The 22515-nt window shown below is 40.6% G+C and overlaps 1 protein-coding gene across 4 annotated transcripts; it reads left to right on the top strand.

The window, feature by feature from the left end:
- The first annotated feature begins 3682 nt into the window (after window positions 1-3682).
- LOC110775962 (uncharacterized) lies at window positions 3683-19777 on the top strand. Of its 4 annotated transcripts, XR_008932767.1 has the most exons (4): window positions 3686-4071; window positions 4355-4415; window positions 4540-5536; window positions 19597-19777. XR_008932767.1 is itself a non-coding variant. In XM_056843516.1 (3 exons), the coding sequence occupies exon 3, from the start codon at window positions 6603-6605 to the stop codon at window positions 9819-9821; it is 3219 nt and encodes a 1072-aa protein (XP_056699494.1). In that variant the 5' UTR covers window positions 3683-4071; window positions 4355-4415; window positions 4543-6602. The 4 variants fall into 4 exon arrangements, 2 of the variants coding, with proteins under 2 accessions (XP_056699494.1, XP_056699493.1); XM_056843516.1 differs by lacking the exon at window positions 19597-19777 and having other exon boundaries at window positions 3683-4071; window positions 4543-9821; XM_056843515.1 differs by lacking the exon at window positions 19597-19777 and having other exon boundaries at window positions 3683-4071; window positions 4540-9821.
- The last annotated feature ends 2738 nt before the right edge of the window (window positions 19778-22515 follow it).

The following is a 22515-nucleotide window of genomic DNA, read 5'->3' as shown; positions in this document are numbered from 1 at the left end:
CTTTCAAGAACAAGATGCCATACTTTAATATTCTTGATTGAAATCCAAGTGTTCAAAACAAACTTTTTCAAAATCCTTCAATTTCGGTTATTTATGTTTATATGTTATTTAATCGTTTTCCTTCAATCATTTTCTTTTCAACTCATTTGGTAACACCTAGTCCCTTTAGGTGTTGTATAATTTATTTTCTGTGTGTATATGCCATTGTGATGTATGCTTATGCTTTTGTGCATCACCTTTTTTATGCTAAAATTTAAGACCTGCAAAGTTCCATCACGACTAATAAGATAATTTTCGGACAACTAGGCTAAGTTTCCATTAATTTTACTTAATATAAGTGACCAACCATTCGTATTTCAAATTAATCATGATGGCTCAGCTAATTAGAATCATGCTAGGATTGTTGCACGAAAACGACTCTTGTAGTAAATTTAAATGCACCTTAGTTAATCTGAATAAGTGTTTTGCTCTAGAATCTAGATTTATATTGTGTTGTTTACATTCCAATGCCCTTTTTGTTTTATTTTAGACTTTCTAAACAGACTTAAAATAGGTTGGCGACACTCTTTCGATGTACAATGTTCCAACCTGACGATTTTTAATTTTTCTAAGTATTCAATGTATAGAATCCGACATAATTAATCATGAACTCTAATTGGCTCCCCCTCCACTATTGGATTGTAAACAATCAAGTACCTTTGGTGCACACATGGTTTTTAATGCCTTGGTTGAATTTTTTGTTTTTAGCATATTGTCAAAAGTATTTTTTAAAACCATGAAAAACCACATTTCAAAAACTTTTTAAAACATGGCCAAAGTTTTAGATTTTGTCCTTGTCTATCAAAAGTTGGCATTTTCTAAGCTGATCATGCTATTTTGTCATAGAAGGCGTTCGCGAAAATACGTCTCCTAAAAGTGGAGGCATTTTGCTCCTGTTAGGTTATGGACAATCTAATATTCATACAGAATAAACCCGGGATGCCTCAAAACATGTAAATCACGTAGTCAATTAGCATATATAATTAAGGGAACATACAATCTATGATGCATGCCTTCCCTTAATAGCCCCAATACCGAACAAGAACGAGTATAGGACTCCAAATGTTGTCCCTCCGTAATAGTTCTATTTTATATAGAGATTTTACCCCCATCCGTCATTGATTATATGTCTTAGTGCTCTTCGTAGCATTTTTAGTACTAATATGCTTCTTGTAGTGTGTATGTAGTTTCAGGTTTATTATTCTAGTAATTAACCTATTTGGGTGCATTTCTTACTCATTTTCTCCATTATAAGAGGTGTTGTACTTTTAAGAGAATTCACATTGAGTTGGAAGATTTTTTAAGCCAAGCAAATAGTGAATTGAAGGGAGTAGAAAAATTACTATCGTCTACTATGTTGATCATAAATCAACTTCCACGATACAAAATGCAATAACTTATATTGGGTTGGATTTTGGACTTCAAGATATTTCTAAAGAGTGGTCAGTTGCCGAACTTTGACGAGAAATGAAGAAGTTACTATGTTTTGCAGATTGGCAGCTTTGCATCTTTTCCTTTGGGCTCAATCGATGATCTTGCCTGATGCCACCGGGCGAGAATTACTTTTCCATATATATTTTCTCTGCATACCCTACTGCTGCATTCAGGCCCAACCGTACGAGCACTACATGAAAAAGCATAATGGGTGTCGAAATTAAATTTGTAGGGCGGCAAAATTTTTATCCGTGGCACATATTCCAGCAAATGCGTCAAAAAAAATTTGTGGCACCCAAACCATTCTTGGGCGACAAAGTATTTTTTTCGTCGCACAAAACGTTGATATAGGCCACGATTTTGGTACTTGTGGCACATAAACATAGTTTTGGGCGACAATTTCACGGCTAGGGATGTCAGTGGGGCGGGTTTCGTGGGAGACCCGCCCCGCATCCGCCCCAAGTAGGCGGGGATGGAGGTAGGTTTGGCGGGTGATGGGGCGGGGATGGGTATAGAAATTGTACCCGCCATGGGTGATGGGGCGGGTGTGGATTTTGTGTTGAACCCGTCCCATCCCCGCCCGCCCCGTCCCATCCCCACTCGCCCCGCTTCATACCCGCCATGGGCGATGGGGTGAGTTTGTATTTATGTGCATGTTTAGGTGATAATATGAATTTAGGTGAGAATTTTAAGTTTTTTGTTTAGATTTTTTTTGTTATGACGGGTATTTTTTCGATTATATGTGTCACTTTAGTCGTAAGGTTTTTTTTTCTAAAGTTAACTTTCATTACTTCGTACATATGGAAAATGTTTGCTTAATAAGAAAAATTAGGCGGATATTGTCGTGGGTATGGGGCGGGGATAAGACGGGGATGGATACCCAGTTGGGTGGTGGGGCGGGGATGGATTTTAGTTTATACCCGTTGGGGCGGGGAGGGGGATGAATTTTGTACCCGCCATGGGTGATGGGGCGGGGATGGGGATGAAAATTTTAGGTGGGGATGGGGATGGAGGGACATACATCCGCATCCGCCCCGCCCCATTGACATCCCTATTCACGGCTTTGTTGCCTAGAGGGTTTGAAAAGACAGAAAGTTATCAACTCCTTCTTGAGCCTTATATTTTACATGTCGTGCATTATCAAAATTTTACGGTAATATCTATGACTTGATCAATTAACCGATAAGAGAGATAACTAACTTAGTCGTATTACTTATTTTGGATAATGGACATCAGTCAGATTAGTAAAGAATACACGAATATAACACGTATATGTTTATAACACGTCCCCGTCAAAAAAAAAAGTTTATAGCACGTAATTTTATTATTATATAGTTACATAAGCGATAAAGATAAGTCTATTAATAATGAAAGAGAATAATGCATTTATTGATAAACTTATAACTGTAATATGTAATAACTTTATGATTTATATGTTTAATTCCTCATAGACTTAGGCTCCTACACTTATATGTGTGTGAAAACGTCTGAAAGAAATTTCTGAACTTATCGATCTTATCTGAAGTTCAGTGAACTTATATTGTCTAAATAAGTCGAGGAAAACATAGTCCTATACTAGCTATAGTCTAAAAGAAAATGACTAATAAAACTAATTCTTACAACTCTATAAGTGATAGATCCAAAAAGTTAATACAATAACTCAAGTTCAATGGATAGTGAGTGAATGAAATCAATTTAGATGTTTTTTTATAATATAAAATCAATTTAGTTCAAACAAAATAACACAGATTAATCGACCATTCAAATTGTTATTATCTATTAGATCAGTCGTTTTAATAAGTTTAAACACCAACGACTCACATGACTAATTACATAATTACCCATTTAATATTACCCGTCTTTCCATCTCTTATAATAAAATACTTCATCCGTTACATAAATATCATACTATCTTGTTTTTTATACTCTTCACACTAGACTTTTGGTCATCTTTTGTGATCCATACCCAATAACCTTTTTAGTCATATGGGATATTGTAGATTCGTAATGACATATATTATCTAAATATCAACATTTATAATTTTTACTTAAAAATAATTAGAGATATTAAGAGTCAAAGTGTGTGTTGAAAAGTGTAAAGTCAACCATGGTGCGATATTTAAGGAATGGATGAAGAATATTATTAAAACATCACTATAGAACGAAGAGAGTTCTAGTAAGGAGTATATAAGCTAAATTTTCGCACTTTTACAAATGATAGTTTAGGTGGGAATTTCCCTCCGGATGTATTTACCAAGTATAAAAAAATGCGGATACTTTATAATTTCCCCCAAAGAAGTTCACCGCTTTAACTTTCTTTCTCTCTCTTCCTTCATCTCCAACTCTAGTTCTTCATCCCCTTTTGTAGTAATTATCGATCTCCTCAACCGATTTTCACAAACCACTAAGATAACTCAATTCCAACGCATCTTTAGCAACAGAAGTAGCAAGAAGAAGAACAACTTATGTGTTACCGCTACCCAATCTTCTCTTTTCTAGAGCTTTATCACCGACGAAGTACAAATACGCCACTGCCTCCATACGCACCATTGCAAATCTACATTCCATGAGTAGGAAGGGATCCAAAACCTAACTCCGGTACCACCGCCTCCTGTTATTTCTCTTATATTTCTCTTTGTTCATCTATTGGTTGGGAATTGTATTTCCCTGATATAAGTATTGTTCCTCCAATTTTCTTTTTTTTGTTTTGTATAACTTGTTTGATTTAATGTTTATTTTTATAAATTCAATTGCAATTGACAACTTTATACGAAGTAATGAAAATTAAATCATTGAAATTTTTTCTTCTTCCCAAATCACTTTTCACTTTGTCTGCGCCTAAATAGCTTGTGTTATTATTAATACCATCTCTTACCCATAGGTGATAGAAAGATGAACAACAAACAGTGGACTTTTCTTACTCTAGTTTATTGGACAAATGGGTAAGTTGTTTTAATTCTTGCAATTTTAATAAAAAAAAATTTGTTTTAGTTTTCTAATTTTATAAAATATTCTCTTAACTGTTGTACGGAGTAGAAGTAACCTAGTAGGTCATCCATGTCACAGCAGACCATCGGACATCTGATAAGACAGATCAAGCAAATCAACCGCAGGAAGTACCTATTGAAAGTACCACAAGTCCTCAATAACCGCGCAGACCCTCAGGTCTGCGGGGAAACGACCTGCTAGACGACAACATAGATACATCGTTAAGCAAAAGGACAAACAACAAGTACATCACTAGCGTACACGCGGCAACATCTGAATAGGCCAAAGTACTGAATAGTACGCCTATAAATACTGCCGTCCCCATTCATTTGCGGACACGTTCAATATAAGTACAATTCTTAACTCTCTCTACTTTCTCTCTCTAGAGCATTATCTCATTTGCTGACTTAGGCATCGGAGGGGGTTTCCTCGGTTAAACCCCCGAGGTTAGCTTACGTTCGTTCTGTCTAACAGGGCAATATCACCAGGCAGGGCTCCCCCAGTTCCATACTCGGAACAAGTGGCGCTAGAAGGAGGGGGACCTCCCAAACCTCGCTCTTTAAAAACCTACCCTCCCACATAATGACCGAGTCAAACGAACTGGTAATCCAACAGATAGAACCACCCACCTCAAAAAACAACCAGAAAACCACAAACATACTCTTGTTTGGCATGCCTCAAAGTCTTGGTCCGCCAAGAGAAACACCACAACCCAGAGCTATGACAACCCCCAGCCAGGCCCAAGGTATCCCAATTCCGACCAGTGCCTCGCTAGCGCGGCTGGGGGCACAGTTCTCACCTGACCAGATGCGCACAGCAATAGAAGTCCTGACATTCCTTACTCAAACAACCCCACAAGCCCAGGTCGTGAGAACAGCCCCAGAGGTTGAGGTTGAGCAGAGGAGAAAACGTCCCAGACCCCAACATAGTCCGAATGTTTGGAGGAGGAACCTGCAGCAAGACATGGAAGGGGTTGACAATCAAGAGTATGAAGCAGAGAGTATCACACCGAGCAGAGCTCAACCCCGAGCAAGGACTGAACAAGCACCCAGTCATAGACACCACTCCGTGTCAGGTACGCCCAATCCCATCCGAGCAGTAGTTAAGCCTGATAACTCTCCCTTCTGCGATGAAATACTCTCTGAAAGAATGGAAAAGATAAAAATGCCCACCTGCAAATACTCCGGAAAGACAGACCCAACGAATCACCTCTCTGCCTTTGGGGGACACATGATGCTATATACCAACACAGACTCTATGTGGTGTAAGGTCTTTCCTTCCACTCTAGAGGGGATGGCACAGAGCTGGTTTGGTAAAATACCCAAAGGCACCATAACCTCTTTTCGGCAGCTAGCTATCTTGTTTCGCACCCAATACGTGGCAAACATTGCCAGAGAAAGGATGACAGGGGAGCTGATGTCAGTCATCCAAGGGCCTCAGGAATCTCTGAGGGAATACATATCCAGATTCAATATGGAGGCGTCGAATATACCCAAGTTGCAGCAAGAGGTAGCAGTCCTGGCCATGATGACTGGTCTGCGGGATGGAGAGTTCAAGAGTTATCTGGGCAGAAAATCATTCACAACCCTGGCAGAGGTACTAGGAAAGGCAAATGAATTTATAAAGAGTGAAGAAATTGGCAGAGCAACCTCACGTCGATATGTGGCAAACGAGAACAATTACGGTAGTCAGAGCAAGAAAGAGCCATACAAAAAAGAATACCCAGACAGAAGAGAAAACCCACAGCCCAGAAGAGACTGGCAGGGACCAGGCAGAGGCAGAGGTAATGAATTCAAAACTGAAAAAAGGAGGAAGTTCAATGAATATACCCCCTTAGTGGCATCCAGAACTCAAATTTTTGCCATCAGCAAAGAAGACGAGAAGTGGCAGAGACCTCCCAAAATGTACAACAAGTACAGGACCCAAAAAAGTACTGTGACTTTCACAGAGATCATGGCCACCTCACAGAAGAATGCACTCATTTGAAGGACAATATCGAAGATCTGATCCGGAGGGGATACTTGACTCAATTCAAAGGAAAAAGCTCGTATAGCAGGACCTACGAGAACAGAGATAATGATAATAGGTCCGACAATAAGAAGGTGGAACCCAAGCAAAGCTATCCAGCAGACCAAAAGAGAATGGGCGACATTTTGGTCATAACAGGAGCGCCAGTTTACGCAGGAACCACTGTTAGCGGGGCCAAGGCCAGTGTGAGCGAATTCAAACACCAGGTTAATTACCATAATTCTGGCAGGTGGCCTGCCCCTCCAAAAATCCCGCAGTGCACTTTCACAGAGGAGGACTGTAAAGGCATAATATACCCCCATGACGACCATATGGTACTAGCCCTGAACGTAGCAAACAGGAAAATCCACCGTATTCTGATAGACGGAGGTAACTCTGCAAACATCTTGTTCTGGCCTGCTTTCCAAGAGTTGCAAATTGATGAGAAATACGTAAAGCCAGTCAATTACCCAGTAATCGGATTCACAGGAGCCACAGTGATACCAGAAGGGATAGTCAGTTTGCCAGTGCAGATTGGCCAAGGGAAGGATATCAAGGACATCATGGTAGACTTCATGATTGTGAAAGTCCCCGCAGCCTACAACGTCATTCTTGGCAGACCATTCATTCATGACGCAGGGGCTGTAGTCTCCACTTATCACCTCACCATGATGTATACGACAAATGATGGCCGCTCAACCAAGGTCAAAGGCAGTCAGGAGCAGGCTAAGAAGTGCTACCACACAGCGCTAAAACAACCACCCAGACCCCCACCACTGGCAAAAGAAGAACTTCCCCAATCTCGAAAAAGAAAGAGAGCAGAGCGCAAAAAAGACAAGTTGCTAAGCATGGAAAACTTCGAGCATCGGGAGGAAGGTCTGTTGGAACCCACGTCAACTGACGAAACTGAGGAGATAGAATTAGAGGAAGGGTTGACAGACAGGACGGTTCGAATTGGCACAGACGTAGATCTATCCCTCAGAGTGAACCTCATTGGTCTGTTGAGAGAGCACGCAGACATATTTGCTTTCTCAGCGGACGAAAGGCCAGGGATTGACCCCAGTGTTATGGTCCATAGACTGAATGTCAGCAGAGAAGTCAGGCCAGTGAAACAGAAGAAGAGAAATTTCTCGGCAGAGAAGAATGTAGCCATCCAAGAAGAAATCAACAAATTGCTAGCAGCCAAGTTCATAGAAGAGTGCGATTACCCAGAATGGCTGGCTAATGTTGTGATGGTAAAGAAAGCAAATGGTCAATGTAGGATGTGTGTAGACTTCACAGACCTAAACAAGGCCTGTCCGAAGGATTGTTACCCATTGCCCAGAATAGATCAGCTGGTTGATTCCACCAGTGGACACGCTCTCTTGAGTTTCATGGATGCATTTTCCGGCTACCATCAGATCAGTTTACTCGAATCAGATCGTAAGAAAGCTGCTTTCATCACAGACGCTGGAGTTTATAACTACAAAGCTATGCCATTCGGCCTAAAAAATGCGGGTGCAACTTACCAGAAGCTTGTAGATAAGATATTCGCACAGCAAAAGGGCCGGAATGTGGAAGTATATGTGGATGATTCCATAGTCAAGAGCAAAAAAGAGGTTGATCACATCGCAGACTTGCGAGAAACATTTGCTACGTTGAGACAGTACGGTATGAAACTAAACCCAAAGAAATGCATGTTCGGTGTTAAGTCAGGAAAATTCTTGGGGTTTCTGGTCAGTGAAAGGGGAATAGATGCCAACCCAGAAAAAGTGGAGGCCATTCTCAACTTGCCAGAGCCAAAAAACATACGAGATATACAGAGATTAACTGGAAAGATGGCAGCACTCACTCGTTTTATCAGTAAATCTGCAGATAGATCCCTCCCATTTTTCCAGGTACTGAAAGGCAACAAAACATTCAAGTGGGAAGCAGAGCAAGAAAAGGCATTCGCAGAGGTAAAGAATCATCTGAAGAGCCTCCCAACAATAGCCAGACCAGAAGTAGGAGATGTTTTGCAGTTGTACATCTCTGCCTCCAAAAAAACTGTAGCAGCAGCCTTAATAGTGGAAAAGGACAAGGCCCAACAACCAGTATATTTCGTCAGTCACATTCTCAACCCCGCAGAGCAAAGGTACCCCCTGATCGAAAAAATGGCCTTCGCAATTATGATAGCTGCCAGGAAGCTGAAACCATACTTCGACGCTCACAAGGTACAAGTATTAACAAATCAGCCTTTAGAGAAATCATTGCGAAGGCTGGATACCTCAGGCAGACTGCTGAAATGGGCGGTAGAACTCTCTGAGTACGATATTGAATACAGGCCAAGAACGGCCATAAAGGCACAGGCATTAGCAGACTTCATAGCTGAGGCATCTTACGAGGAGGAAGAGGAGCCTCTGGGGACCTGGCAGATATATGTAGATGGCTCAGCCGCAGTTACAGGGTCAGGAGCAGGCATTATAATGACTTCACCAGAAGGTAATGTCTTTGAATATGCCATAAAGTTCAAGTTCAAAGCCTCAAATAATGAAGCAGAGTATGAAGCAGCGATCGCAGGCATTCAAATGTGCAAGGCAGCGGATGCCAAAAAAATCGTGTTGAAAACAGATTCCCAGTTAGTGGCCAGTCAGTATAGAGGCGAGTATGAAACTCGAGAACCGTCCATGCAGAGGTATCTGGCACTGATGAAAGAAGCCGTAGCCCAGTTGGAAAGCTTCGAGATTCAGTTGATCCCCAGAGCAGAGAATAGCCAAGCAGATGCTCTCTCAAAATTAGCAATCTCTTCGCTGCAAGACCTTGAAAGAACAGTGATGGTGGAAGTACAGGAAGAAAAGAGTATCGATAAAAGACCTATGGTAAATGCCATCAACACAGAGCCTCAGTGGTACGACAGTATAGTATCATACAAGCTTGGTAGGGGTCTCCCTACAGCAGAGCCAGAACAGAAGAAGATAAAGCGAAACGAACACTGGTTTGTGATCTACCAGGGCAGATTGTACAAAAAATCCTTCTCCCTACCCCTGCTGAGATGCGTCTCAACAGAGGAATCACAGAGAATCATTGAAGAAATTCATGAGGGAATATGTGGTAATCATATTGGGGGTAGAACACTAGCCTTAAAAGCTCTCAGAGCAGGGTACTATTGGCCAACCATGGTGAGTGACTCGCAGTCATACGTGAAGAAATGCGACAAATGCCAAAAGTTCGCTCCAGTAATCAATCAGCCCTCAAATGATCTGCAACCAATCATCAATCCCATACCATTCGCTCAGTGGGGAATGGACATCCTGGGTCCGTTTACAGCCGCGAGTGGAGGAAGAAGATACTTGATCGTGGCAGTGGATTATTTCACCAAGTGGATAGAAGCATAGCCCACAAAGAGCATAACAGCAAAACGAATGAAAGACTTCATCTGGAGAAACATCATCACAAGATTTGGCATCCCAGAAAGTTTGGTCTTTGATCACGGGACACAATTCGATTGCACACCGGTAAAGGACTATTGCGCAGAGCTAAGAATCAAGTTTGCCTACGCATCAGTATGCCACCCGCAGAGCAATGGACAGGCCGAGGCAGCGAACAAACAGATCCTTGGAGCTCTGCGAAAGAAAATCGAGGATTTTAAGGGTGCATGGGCTGACCTCATACCAGAAATTTTGTGGTCCAATAGAACAACTGAGAAAGAGGCGACAGGGGAAAGTCCCTACAAGTTAGCCTTTGGAGCAGAAGCGGTATTACCGGTAGAGGTTGGCCTGCCCAGTTTCAGAGTGCAGTATTATGATGAAAGCACCAATGAACAACTCATGAGGGAATCATTAGACCTTCTGCCAGAGGTAAGGTTGCTAGCAGAGCTGAGACTCACAGCAAACAAAGAGAGAATGAGCAGAGCTTACAATAAAAGAGTCAAACACAGACCTATGCATGTGGGAGACCTGGTGCTCCGACGAACAGCGGCCACAGGAAAGGGCAAGGCAGAAGGGAAATTCACTGCAAATTGGGAAGGGCCATACCAGATCATAAGGAAAATAGCCCCTGGCTCATATCATCTCATGACAATGGATGGAAAAGAGTTAAAGAACAGCTGGAACGCCAACATGCTCAAAAAATACTATGTTTAGTATAAGTGATCTATACAATGATAAGGCAAGATAAGCTAAAATTATCCCCTTTTGTACTCCTTTTTACAGAATGCATATAATGAAATGAGCTTGGCGGTTCCAGAATAAGATATGATGATAAGCAAAAGACAGTGTAACTTAGAAATACACCATGATACACACATTTAACAGGTAACTTGACTTGATCACTCAAGTTAACTGGAGAACAGTGCCATCATGAATTTCTAAGCTAGAATATCGCAGAGTAATTTTCGAGTTTTGCCTTGGCCAAAGCCAAGGCAATTCAAAATTGAAAGCAGCCCAAAAGGTTAGCTAAAATATCGCAGAGTAATTTTCGAGTTTTGCCTTGGCCAAAGCCAAAACAGTTCAAAATTGAAAGCAGCCCAAAAGGTCAGCTAGAATATCGCGGAGCAATTTCCGAGTTTTGCCTTGGCCAAAGCCAAAACAATCCAAAGTTGGAGGCAGCTCAGAAGGCTAGCCAGAACACCACAGAGGGGTCCCTGAGTTTTGCCTTGGCAGAAGCCAAGACAGTCCAAAAGGGGAGGCAGTCATAAGACATGCTATAAAGCTTGGCTCTGATCGAAACCAGAACTTTCCAAAAGGCAAACAAAATATCAGAAACTGGCTAAGTACTTAACAAAATATGCATATCAATGCCGGCGGCTATACCTTCATTAAAACCAAGAAAAAAGAGGAGATAAAAGCACAGCCCTACAAAATGGCTCTGGGCAGTAAACACACAAGCCCAACTCGAAAATATCTAAGAAGAAAAGCAAAAATAAACTAACTGTAAATTGTTCCAAAAACAGAGTGGCACAAACGCCACCACCCAACAGGGTAAACTCTAAATAATATTGTTCAAAAACTAAACTATTACATAACAGGCCCAGTCACACAAGAAGAACAGGGGGATAGCCGCCACACCCATTATTCGTCATTGCCTGCAACATCATCTTCATCTGAGAAAGGCAAATCTCCTGGGTGAATGTTCTCGACGCAAAAGTCGGGCACATCACTAGGCTCTGTGGCATGACCCTCAGCGGCTTCAGCCTCTCGCAGTTCCTTAAGAATGGTAAGGTGCAGGCCAGCGAGCCAATCCTCTTCGATCAAGCTCCAATCGAACTGCGGATATTTGCGCTTGATTATAAGAGAGGCCGCTTTCCACCCACCATCATACCTCTGCGTCAAAAGGGATTGAGCGTCAGAGCGACAAAATTCCCGCACAGCAGCAGCCACCTCCTTCTGCACAGAAAGGCGAAGGTCTGCCAGCTCATCAGCATGCCTCTGCTCAACAAAGCTTAGCTGCTCCGCCAAATCCTCAGTACGCTTCCTCTCCGCCTCTACCTCCGCCTGAGCCTTAGCTAAATTCTCCCCAGCCAGGCGCAAAGCTATAACCTCACTAGCCAAGTTGTCTCTCTCGACAGATATCGCTTGAACATTGTCATTGGCAATAGTAAGGGAAGAAGATGCTCTTTCGTTTTCCAGGGTCAGGTCTCGGATCTGCCTGTCCCTTTCTTCAAGAAGAGCAAGATGTTCATCATGCTTCCTCTGATAGAAGAAAAAGAAGTCGCAGAGCTCCTTCACAGCAACCCCAGCCTGCAAATGGAAAGCAACGCAAAAAATAAGGATACGTTATAATAAAAACACACAAAAAATGGCTAAGTATAAAAACAGCATAGATTCATAAGCTTCTTACCTCTAGCACCTTCTGGCAGGCGTTAGCCCCAGGGGTATAAACACGCTCAAGAGGGCGGTCAGCTGGCAGTGTTAATCCCTTCAACATCCGGTATGCCAACGTTCCGCCTTTCTCTGGGAAGCTGGCATACAAAGACTCGTTAGCTCTAACATCCCAGTGAGGAACAAAGATGTCATCGCTAATCGGCGCAGGGGAGAAGCAGGCAGCCAACTCAGGGTTCACCGCAGGGCGAACATCAATGGTCTCCTTCTCCAGAAATTCTCTGTTCCTAATGTTCACAAAAGAAGGAACAGAAGACTCAGGCAACCTCAGCTGCTCCTCCAAGTAAGCAGCAAGAGCAGCAGATGAAGTAGGGAGAGAAGCGGTGCTTTGATTAGCAGGGGCAGAAGCTTGGGCCTGCTCCTGCGAGCGAGAACCCTCCCCAGTGCAAATACGCTTACCTGGGCGCTGCACAAAAGGGACGTCCCGCTCTTCGGTCACGGTCTCCACCTGCTCGGAGATAGAGGAATTCACGACTTGGTCAGGTTGAGCAGACCGCAATTGATCTGCGGCAGTTCGCGTAGCGTCAACAGAAACGCTTTCTGTCTCAGGGCGAGGCCGACGTTGGCCCGCAATATTACCCCCTCCACGAGTGGTCTGACCACGCCGAGCAGAGGCAGATATAGAAGGCGTAGCCCGAGAAACAGGGCAGAGCGCGGCGTCGAGGTGCTCGCCCCAGCAATTATTCTGCAGAGCCTCCCCCTCTGCTAGTGCGGTTAGCCACAGAACCCCCACCTCTAGCAGTACGGCTAGCAGCAGAACTCCCCCTCGAACAGTCCGTCGAGAGCTTGCTCTGCGTCCGCCAACAACATCAGCTATAGTACGATAAGCATTGGCGGGATCTTCAGCTGGCTCATTACACTACTACAAAAATAGGCAAAGAGACCCATCCAAAATGGCCTGAGAGACCCTCTTAGAGGGGGTCTCTATCTCGAAGGTCTCTTTGATAAAGAGACCCCCTCATTTAGAGAGGGTCTGTTTGCTAAAAACAAGAGACCCTTTATGTAAAAACAGGGTCTCTTACATAATCTGTACAAAATATTATTTAGAAGGGGAAGAGACCCCTTATTGAAGATATGGGGTCTTTTGTTAACTAAATTCAGACCCCCTTATTGAAGATATGGGGTCTCTTTGAGTTTTTAAATATTTTTATACATGTAATACAAAAGACCTCTCAATTTAGATATGGGGTCTCTTTGTCACGTTTTTATATAAAAAATAAAATAAAAAAAATATTAGCACGTTAAATTTAGGTCTCTTTTCCATATTTTCTTATAAAAAATTAAATTTATTCGGTAAGCACCACAATTATTGATTAAACTTAAATAATGAACCAACAAATAAAGCAACCATTAATATGGATTAATATTCTTCCAAAACCTTCAGCAATGTCGTTCTTGATCAATCATGAAAATAAATCCAAAATTTTACATATATATCCTGAAAACTGTACAAGTACAAGAAATATCTAACTCAATATAGCCTCATTAAAACCTTGCATCTTCATCTCTTTGATTCCAAGACTGATAACCATGTCAACAACCATTGCGCATGAATCTGTAACTGTAAGTTAGACAAAAGCAAGGGAATTAGTAAATTAAAGAAAAACAAAACACAAGATATGCTCATCTCTAATGCTTAAACATACCTAATAGACTAAGGAAGTTAACAAACATCTTAGTATTCCTACTTTACAAGAATCATCGGTTTACAAATTAACCCAACAATTTCGAAACTGTATGTAGAGTGCAAGATTGAACTAAGCATTTGCCTTACTCATAGAACATTGTAATACATAGCCGCTTTTAGGCCTTAAAAATGTACAAACACCTAAACTAGCTAGTCACCTAAACTTAACGGCGAAATGAAAACATTAATCCACAAACCTGTACAAGTACGAGACTTCCATCCAGAGAGAAGTGAGAGAGGTGCCGGAATGACCTGAAAATATAAGACAAAAAAAGGAACAGGGAAAATGACATAAATATTTCTTGAAACAAAGAGTAAAAATATCTTGCAGGAGAACCATAAGCTAGGAGTTAATTTTTGCAGACAACCAGTCTCGCTACGCTTCTTGGAAACTTGATACGTCAAGAGTCTACAAACAGTGAAACACAAAAATACCAATTCAGATAATCAAATCACCTTCTACATAACATCTACAATATCATTTCACGAAATAAATCAAGGGTAAGATTTATTTTTCGAGAATCATGATAAACCTTGAACCCCCTCCTACTTGACGATTTTTGAAGGACTATGTACCAGGATATGAAAAATATAAAATCGAACCACACCTAGTGTTCAACAACAACGACGAAATGACTCTGGTGGTTTCAAAGCCATCAAAATTGCTTCATATGTTACTTGACCAAGTTTTATGCCATTACAAGTACATAAACTTTCAAATCTACATACGTTGTTGTTAGTTCAGAAAACAATGTAAATCAGTTATCAAAATGCTCCATATGTTAATGTTGACAGTGCTTCCATCAAATTCTACAAGCATCCCATTTCTAGGGATGAACATATTTCTTGTGTATTTATGAGAAACAATTTCGATCCTGAATCAAAGATATCACATAATTTGGAAATTACTTGTACTTATTTGGTAATATACAGTGTATCATCTCCTTCACATGAAAGCAGTTACACTCAAACCTTTTGAACATAAAAAGAGCTAAGATTTCATTATATTCTAAAAGAACTAAAATAGACAAGTTTCACCCAGGAGTGAATAAAGTATTAGCTCTAGTGCGTACAACAAGAAATGAGAAAACTTCAAATTTCCATGTGAAACAAAATTCTTCTACATTATCCTGGAGGGAAAATGTCACATTTTATCTCATTCAAATGTAATCAAGAAATTTTCCCACTCGACACAATAAACATAGTAGTTCCTTGTTTCATAAACATACAAATCAATCTCCAAAGAAACATTCACAAGTATAACTAATTATCCCAAACAACTGAATAAACTAATCAACCCGATATACGATATCACCATAAACAACTAAGAAAATGACATTGCTCAAAACAATTAAAATCAGAATATATTGGCAGCAAAAACAAGACTATTCCTACAGAGAGAAAATGAAAACTAAAAGATTGAATGCACAAATTAGTCGAAAATTTTCAATTAAAAGAATTATCCAACATTCAATCTTTTTTAAAGCACTAAAAAGATGGAGCAAAACATAAAACTGTTAAAGGAATCTGTCCAAAGGAAAAAGCTTGGCAGCGTCGTTTTTCACAGAACAAAAACTTTGAGATGCTCAAACATTCAATTAAAAGTAGAACACCAAATCAAAAAATAAAACCTGAAAATGGAGAGAGAAAACGAGCTTTACAGATTCGTTACCGATAATTTCTTCAACTTCACTTTAGCTTCGATTCATCCTTTGTCTACTAGATCTGATGTTTGAGCTCTGCTACTGGATTGTCCATGCAAAATCCTCCGCGGATGATTTGGATTTTAATAACGAAAGTTGCATTATATATCGAATCAATTGAAGCTCCAAAATGAAATTCAGATTTCGAAAATTAGGGTTTCTTATTAGATTCCGGTAAGCTGCGGGATTTGGTGACATTGGGGAATGATCGAGGAAGATAAATTGGGGGTTTTGATTGAGAACAAATTAAGGAGAAAGAATTGATGTTTGGGATGACTGAATTCTCTGCGAATTCGATTAGATCCAAAATGGTGAACACTGAATAGGGGTTGTTTTGGGCTGGTAGAAGAAAGGGGGGAAGAATATTGGGTTTTGATTTCGCGTTGTACAAAAACGAGTATTCCGTATTAATTGATTAATTAGGAAACAGACCCGTTATGAGAGTTAACAGCTCTCTTCATTCTCACTTAGTGGACCCCGGACACTTAAGAGACCTCTTATCTATGCTGATGGGTCTTTTTTTTCTTTTTGTTGTCTAGGAAGTGGGCCTAGGTGAATAAAAGAGACCTGCTATCTACAATACGAGGTCTTTTAAAGTAAAGAGATCCGTTATTAATCTAAAGGGTCTGTTGTTAGAGGTCTCTTTGAACATTTTTGTAGTAGTGTTAGTCTGGGGGGTTCCATCAGCAGTTAAACCCAGGGAGCTCATATCAAGGTGTTGGCGACCTAGCAGGACAAAGAAACACAAGAAAACGTTACTAAAAAAAAAAACTTAAAAAAAAAAGCTAAGTACAAAACAAAAAAGAGCAAAAAGGAAAGAAAAATGTACCGTGAGGATGAGTGTTGCACAAGTGCATAGCGGAAAGAACATCATTCCGCAGAATATACATCGACTGAGGCAGCCAGTTCTTGGGGGCGCGGCCGATGTCCTTCCCGTTCGCGTCGCGCTTAATTACTGAGTCAAACCACTCATAAGCAGCGTCCTCCAAGTTATGACCAACCAGAACCTCCACACCCTCCATCTTGCCATTTGGAGAGACAAAGGTGCGAGGCAGAGGAAAGTCAGCGGGAACTCGAAGCCAGAAGAATCGACCCTTCCAATCCCTCTGCCCAGTGGGATTGCCCAAGCAGGTCATTTTGCCCCGAGCAGTGTAGGTGGTAAACCAACCAATGCTTCCCTCCTTGTTATCGCTGCTTCGAACACAATGCAGCCGTTTACACAAAGAAAGGGTCTCGGGAAAACCCTTGAAGCGCACCACCCAGAGGTAGCAAATTAGAGTCCTCACAGCGAAAGGATGCAGCTGCACCAAGCAGACGTTGAATGCCTTAAGAAACTTGGTTAAGGTTGGATCAAGGGGAAAGCGCAGACCAAAATCCAAATGGTATGAGTACAGCCCAATATGACCAGGAGGAGGAGCAGTAATACGAGCATCGTCTGCGGGAACGACCAACTCATACCCAGGAGGAAAGGCATAAAGCTCCCTTCCAACGCCGGGATAGTCATGCTGGCGAGCTGCCTTAAGCCAGTCCGTATCTGGCGCAGCGTTTAAAGGGCCAAAAGAAACCTCAGGGCTCAGATACTCATCGGTCGGACCAACGGGCACATCCTCCTCAACATACAGAGGAAAGGGACGCAGATTCTCCACCTCCTCGAGGATGGGATTTTCTACATAACGCTCTGCGTCACCAGAAGCACTGCCGGAACCAGTTGCCATCGAAGAACGTCTGCGGTAAACATGCAACGACCCATCAATACTCCCAGTAAAAGGCTCGTCTAGTTGATCAAAACTGTCCAACCAAGCTACTTCTGCCAGGGGTTGGATGTCTAGCCCAATAGGGGCATTAGGGGGAGGGTTCAATCGAACCGCACTGGCCAAATGCTCATGGCGCAGTTCTCTAAGACGCTGACGAAAGGCAGGAGTAGGCCCTGACACAACAGGCGTAGCCCTGCCAACAACGGGGGACCCACCCCCAGAGGAAGAACCACTGGAGATAGATATCACCGCAGGCTCAGAACGAGAAATGACATCATGCATAGACTTAGTCCTATTCTCTGCTATTGTCCTAGCCTCTTCATCAGTGGGTAAAGAGACAGAGGAAGGGGAAGAAGGAGAGTATGGCTCGGAGGAATCACTCATATACCCAGGGCTACTAGTATTGGCACTATCAGAGGTATCAGACATGTTGACTGAAAGAAAAAAGAAGAAAGAAAGAAGAATAAACAAAGGGTAGAAGGAGAAAAGTCAAGACAAAAGCGTTATAGAATACAAAACGACAGAGAAAAAAGAGCAAAACGACACAAAAATATACAGGTAATATAAGAATTTTAAAATAAAAAAAAAAGAGAGAGAAGGAAGAAGAAGGAGAAAAGCTCCGAAAAGCGCAGAAATGGCGAAGCCAAAAACACAAACACTCCCACATCTCACTCAAAGAACACATACCACAAAAAAATCGCAGAAACTACTAAAAACAGTTGAATGTACATGCAAAACCAAAGAAAACAACAAGGAAAAAGCAAAAGAATTACCTGGAAAAGAGAAGGGCGAAGAGAGAAGTTCAACAATGGCGGACTAGAAACCCTCGAAGAAAAACGCGAACCCAAAAAACGTCGACAATTTCAGAAGAAAACGCCACCACCAACGAATGCGCAATCGCCGGAACAACACGAAAACACAAGAAAGCAAAGAACTTGGAGTTAGAGCGCTCGGAAAATGGTGAAATTGAGTTCGAAGCGAAGTGGAGTTAGAGGAGAGTAAGAAAATGAAGAAGGTAAGAAAGAGGAGAGAGAAGAAGAAAGTGACTGAAACCCGTATTTAAAAGAAGAAGCAAACGGCCAAGATTGGAAGACCCTTCGAGTCACCTACCTGGATGAAGGACACGTGGGGCGCAATAAACCGTGACGGTTTATTTTCCTTTCAAATGCTAACTACAGTAAAACCACGACGATTTAAAAAAAAAAAAAAAACATACATCCAATCGCGCAGGTTATGACCAGAAAGAGCAGGTCTAACTCCAAGTAGTCAGCCCTACTCTTGGGGACTAGTTGTACAGGATGCAGCCAAGAAACACAGAAAGAGCAGGTCTAACTCCAAGTAGTCAGCCCTACTCTTGGGGACTAGTTGTACGGAGTAGAAGTAACCTAGCAGGTCATCCATGTCACAGCAGACCATCGGACATCTGATAAGACAGATCAAGCAAATCAACCGCAGGAAGTACCTATTGAAAGTACCACAAGTCCTCAATAACCGCGCAGACCCTCAGGTCTGCGGGGAAACGACCTGCTAGACGACAACATAGATACATCGTTAAGCAAAAGGACAAACAACAAGTACATCACTAGCGTACACGCGGCAACATCTGAATAGGCCAAAGTACTGAATAGTACGCCTATAAATACTGCCGTCCCCATTCATTTGCGGACACGTTCAATATAAGTACAATTCTTAACTCTCTCTACTTTATCTCTCTAGAGCATTATCTCATTTGCTGACTTAGGCATCGGAGGGGGTTTCCTCGGTTAAACCCCCGAGGTTAGCTTACGTTCGTTCTGTCTAACAGGGCAATATCACCAGGCAGGGCTCCCCCAGTTCCATACTCGGAACAATTGTTATTAGTTTTTTGTTTTGATGCAGTCTAGTGATTATGATGCTCTGCTTGTAAGATTTTCATTAATTTTTCTTCTTCGTGTTTAACCTGAATTGATGTAACAAATTAACTGAGAACCCCATAAAAAATATAATCCTGTCTACAGAGTACCTAGAAGTTACTTATCATAGTACCTCCTAATAGAGTTTTTTTATTCCCCAAATTAATCTCTGAAATAATTTTGTTTGGTTATTGAATTTGATTTGAACCATGGAGTTCGATTAAAATATATGGTACATGGTGGTGTGTGTTTTAGGAGCATGATGAGACGAATAAGAGACTGAAGGAGATGGAGCTTGATTGTGGTTATTCTCTTTAGATGTGAGTCTGTAAGCCAAACTCTGTAATGTTCTATTAAGAAGCTAGTTTGATATTTGACATACAAAAAACTCGATCCCCTTATATAGTTACATCAAATGATGATATTTAAAGACTAATTAGTACTCCATTTAGTAATCAAAGACTTGGTCGTCTATATTAACCTTTTATAATTAAGATGCGAAGCAATGCCATACCATGTTTCAATTTGTTAACTAACCAGATTAAGTATAATGTCTACATTAACACGACGGATGAAAAAAGGCAGTTTTGAGAGCTTGGAATTTTTTGTATATGAAACCTTAATATACTACTTTGAACAAACTAACTCGTGGGAAAAAGCTCATCGAAGAATGATTTTGGTAGCTTATATATAGTAAATAAGTATCCTTTGGTTTGAATATGTGATTGATTTTGTGAGGAAGGTAGCTACATATATGGTATGAAATATTTTCCACTTTCATGATTCTGGATATATTGTATACGAAGTATATGTGTTTAATAATAAGTGAAGTTGTGTAAGAGGGTTGTGGTCAATCAAGTACTCTGTATCTTTTTAAGGGAATGATCGGTGTGGGAAAATTAAGTGCTTCCCCTTCGTCTTTGTATTGAATTTTCAAAAAGCCTTTGCTACTATACTATGTGTGATACGCATCCCTTTTTATGCAAATATTGAGTTTATTTTTTTAACATTTCTCACCATAACATATTATCATTTACAAATGTTTTATGAAGGTTATCCGAATAAAACTCTTCCAAAAGACGTGGAGGATGAATGATATGGAAACAAATCATTTTCAATGATTTTAATGTAGTTATAGTTAAAGTTATGTACTTATGTATAAGGAAAATTTCACTACAAGAATTTGTATCTTTAACGACAATCTAATTACGACGGGTCAAAAATCCCGTCGTAAAAGTCTTTTGCGACGGGTCTAACAACCAATCAAAGACGGGAACAACCGTCGCAAATGTCTTTTATGACGGATTAACAACGACCCCCTTTTATGACGGGTTCGCGACAGGAAGCCCCGTCGTTAATCAACGATTATTGGCCTTCTGCGACGGGATTTCCCGTCGTTAATGATTCAATTTCTTGTAGTGTTTGCAAATTATTACCTAGGTGTTTAGTGACTTTGCAAATTACTACCTACCTTATTAAAAGTTGTCAATTACTACCTAGATGTTTAGTTATTGTTGTCAATTACTACCTTTGCTCATATTTCGTTCAGTTAGTCACTAATCCTATATATCATAAATAATTGTTAACTTTAATTATATTAATTAACTAACAAATTTTAAATAAATCTTGTAAATTTCATTTATTAATTTTAAAATTTATATTATGATTAACGATTAATTATTAATTTTAAAATTTATATTATGATTAACGGTTGATTATGAAAAAAATTACTTAATGAAAGTTATAAGTAATGTTTTTTTTCAAATTCTTTTTATTAGTTAGTTAAAATAATTAAAGTATCATTAATGCTTAATTATGAATATGATTAGTGACTATTTAGCCGAAATATGAGCTAAGATAGTAATTAACAACAATAACTAAACACATAAGTAGTAATTGACAACTTTTAACAAGGTATGTAGTAATTTGCAAAGTCGCTACAGACCTAGATAGTAATTTGTACATTTTCCTATGCATAACTTAAATGTCTGTATGAACTTGTAAAAAAACTACCACATTTGTGATTTGTGATCGAGTATTTATTATATAATGAAGCATTTAAGTATTTTTGGAATATAATGTGTTTATGTGATACAAATGGATTACCACAAGTCTTGCTATATAGAAATAAAGGATAATTCATACAAGTGGATGTAGACGCCTACATTTGTCCCTAGGCCCGACACGGTGTGTTTGATGATGAAACTATAACCCGCTCGCCAACAATGCACTCTGATTAGCTAAAGAACAACCCTCGACTGACTGAAGAAACCACCTAGAGCAGAACCTGTTAAATATAGTAAACTTTCATAAATAGAAAGCTTCCTGAAATAGACTGGACACATGTTTAGTCGCATTCGCATTCTGATACGGCTTAATATGTGGTTGCATCGATAGAAAGATAGAATATGATTGTCCGCGTTACAGCGCACCCGTACGTGCCACAATGTTCTAGTGCTTGCCTTCAGGCTCTAGAATAACATATCTCGAACAATAACGCTTCTCACACTCATACTTATTGGGCACAATACATGTAAATGTTAACCCAAGTTACTTAAAATGCTCATGAGTGCCTAGAATACGCTCGTTAGCCCGTTTAGCAAATGATACGTCCTTACGAAGTTAAAGTATGTCTTATAAAATGATTTCAATGATGCACACCACATTATTGTATATTCCTTGGAATAAGCTTTCCACAGACTTATCATAAGCTCAAATCCGATTTAAAACGAATAAGTTATAAGGCTTTTACTCGGGTTTTGCTGAAACGGACCGACCTCCACTCTTTGGGCCATAACTTCAGATTTACGAAGCCCATTGATGCCATACTAGCGGCATTGGAAAGAAGGATTCGGTAGCTTTCCAACAAGATATGTTTTGCAAGAATCCGAGTTTGTATGAAGAAGTTATGAGTTGTTAAAAATTGAGTTTTCTGCAAATCCGCATATCTGCCTGCGCTGAAATTTTCTAGCGCTGGCATTTCGTGCGCTGGAAAATTCCAGCGCTCACAATTCAAGCGCTGCTTTTTTCCAGCGCTGTAAATTGATCCTGACAAAAACTCAAACTCAAATCCTATCATATGAAGCTCTATATTATTCTAGCGCTACAGTTTTGAGCACTGGAAATTTCCCGCGCTTACAAATTGAGCGCTACTTCTTTCAGGCGCTCGAACTT

This window comes from Spinacia oleracea, chromosome 4, assembly GCF_020520425.1.
Source record: "Spinacia oleracea cultivar Varoflay chromosome 4, BTI_SOV_V1, whole genome shotgun sequence".
Classification (NCBI taxonomy): Eukaryota; Viridiplantae; Streptophyta; class Magnoliopsida; order Caryophyllales; family Amaranthaceae; genus Spinacia; species Spinacia oleracea.
Note: the sequence above shows the minus strand (reverse complement) of the source record. Positions and strands in the feature narration are given on the sequence as shown.

Bases quoted from the DNA above. Each gene is read 5' to 3' on its own strand.
- LOC110775962 (XM_056843516.1), top strand. From the start codon at position 6,603: ATGGGCGACATTTTGGTCATAACAGGAGCGCCAGTTTACGCAGGAACC.